Source organism: Sorghum bicolor, chromosome 4, assembly GCF_000003195.3.
Source record: "Sorghum bicolor cultivar BTx623 chromosome 4, Sorghum_bicolor_NCBIv3, whole genome shotgun sequence".
Lineage (NCBI taxonomy): Eukaryota > Viridiplantae > Streptophyta > Magnoliopsida > Poales > Poaceae > Sorghum > Sorghum bicolor.
The window spans coordinates 60,071,675-60,074,012 of record NC_012873.2 but is presented as its reverse complement, the minus strand read 5'-3'; the positions used below and the strand labels follow the sequence as shown (position 1 = coordinate 60,074,012).

Sequence of the window (2,338 nt, the reverse complement as noted above, 5' to 3'; positions counted from 1 at the left end):
TTCTATTTTTATTATTTAATAAATATGTCTTCAAGCTACATATTATTGTAATTATTAACTATCTAATCCATAGATGTTATGGTTATCAATAAAATAAATTATGGACTTTAAATTTTATAAAAAAAAGATAAATATAAATAGATATATAACATTATGTCATCACTTTTTAGGGTCATTTGATGTTTTTCTTCCGTTGCAACGTACGGACATATTTGCTATTAATCTTAAAAAACCAAATGACTTTGAAACATAGAGAGTAGATCTGATATGAAAATATAGTAGTACATTAATACTTTTGGTAAAAGAAGACCTTTTCGTGTGGGACTAACATCATGAGCGGCCCTTGTTCGTGTGTGGTCGTGCATGCGCCGGTTAGTGTTCGTTTTTTTTCCCACGCGTTCGTTTTTTCAAAACCGGAAAGAACTTTTTTTTACAAAAGCAGAGTGGACAGTTAGATCACATTTTTCCTGCGCTGTAAAATAAGTTATAAGATAATATAGAAACATCATGTTTCACGTACTCTCTCCATTCTAACTTTTTTGAAGAGTTAATGAATCTCAAGTTTTACCAAAATTATAAAAAATTACAAAGATTTATAATATAATATAATATAATATAATATAATATAATATAATATAATATAATATAATATAATATAATATAATATAATATAATATGAAAGTATGGGCCTTTTCGCTTGGCTAAAAAGACATAATTAAAAATATTAATTGTTAATTTATTTTTTAAAAAATTCTGCTGAATGGCTGAGATAGGCTCAAGCGAATAAGCTCATAATTAATAAAAAATCTAATAATACTTTTTTGGTATCATAAATATTATTATTTTATTATATAAATTTTGATCAAACTTGATATAACTTTCAAAAAAATAAAATGAATTATAGTTTGAGATAGAGTCATAGAGAGCCTTTTATAAGACTCATCAGATAACTTTATATTTTCTCTGATATGATTAAAGAGTCACATTACATGACAACGAACATCGGCATACATACGGCGGTAGCCTATTTCTTCTATTTTATTTGCGATTGGCACTACCTATTCGTAGTGCATGAACGGCTCTAATCGCTATATATGCTCGCAAGCCGATCGTACAATCATGCATGATGCAACGGATCAAACTGTGAAGCTGTCACATGTTATCAGGTGAAGTGTGCGCACTCGGCGTGGGCGCGTGCACCGACGTGCTTCCGCCATCATCGTACTCTCCATGTCGGGGAACACGACGCTGCGTCTCCTCATCGGAAACGCATGGCGCCGCCGTGACGTCCGCCACCGTCGCAGGGGGAGGAGGAGGGCGGCGCGCGAACCCTCTGTAGCCGGCGGGGTTGACCTGCTCGCGGTAGCGGCTGATGTAGGTGTTCATGGGCTTGACGTAGTCGTCGAAGCCGAGCGCCTGGAGCGAGCACGTGAAGTCCTCGGGCGCCATGGTGCGGCGGTGCTGCGCGGTGGCCCGCTCGGACGCCTCGCCGGCGAGGAAGCCGACGAACTCGAGGGCGCAGTCGTGCGTGAGGTCCTTGGCGCGCGAGGAGATCTTGGCGCTCTTGGGGATCACTTGCCGCATGAGGCGCACGAGGTTAGCCATCGGCAGGACGCGGGTGCCGCCCGTGCCTCCCTCCCCGTCCGACGACGACGCGCCCTCTGCCGGCGGCGGCGGCGGCGCGGCGGCCTTCTCTTCACGGCCACCCTTCTTCTTCGCAGGACCTGCACGCACCCCAACCAACAAGAACGAAATTGTTAGCTGCATCACAGCGTGCTTCTAATTTGCAGCCATCACATTAAGTAGAGATATATACTATCACTTCCGTACATTGCTTCGCCTTGCGGCCCATCCTCTCTCCCTCTCTCGCACGAACCCCCGTGTGTGTTGTAGACTTGTGGTGGTGATGAGTCTCTTGCCATGGGATCCCCCCTATTTATAGCAGCCGTCGTGCCTGGTTTTTGAGTGTCTGCTACTGCTTGGGCACACACGCAGGCCCGGACGCAGGAAGCAACAGCACATCGGACGGACACGGTGGGGCGCCGCGGCGATGCGGCGTCACCGCGTCACGGTCGCGAGGCCCCTCGGCACCTGGATCCACGCACGGACGCGTTAACCCTGCCCTGCCCCGGCTCTTGCCGTGGCTGCACGACGGCACGGCCCGTGCTGTTGCTGCTCGCGTCGTCCCAACTACCGGCAGACGCAACGCAGGGCAGGTCGCCGAGCGGAGAGCGCCGCTCATGAATTAATGTCCATGCATCTCGACGGCCTGCCGATGTAGTCCTCCAAAAGTAGGCGCGACGACAGACATTAACGAGGAGGCGAGCCGCGGGCGTGG

The 2,338-nt window shown here is 46.4% G+C and overlaps 1 protein-coding gene across 1 annotated transcript; it reads right to left on the bottom strand.

Moving 5' to 3' along the window:
• Positions 948-1,894, bottom strand: LOC8077710 (nuclear transcription factor Y subunit B-1). Its single transcript, XM_002452581.2, has 2 exons — positions 1,831-1,894; positions 948-1,724 (listed from the first exon to the last, which is right to left on the bottom strand). The coding sequence occupies exons 1-2, from the start codon at positions 1,850-1,852 to the stop codon at positions 1,153-1,155; spliced, it is 594 nt and encodes a 197-aa protein (XP_002452626.1). The 5' UTR covers positions 1,853-1,894; the 3' UTR covers positions 948-1,152.

Coding starts and splice junctions, on each gene's coding strand:
- LOC8077710 (XM_002452581.2), bottom strand. CDS start 1,852: ATGGGCCGCAAGGCGAAGCAAT. Junction 1,725..1,830: donor GGGCCGCAAGGCGAAGCAAT/GTACGGAAGTGA, acceptor GGGTGCGTGCAG/GTCCTGCGAAGAAGAAGGGT.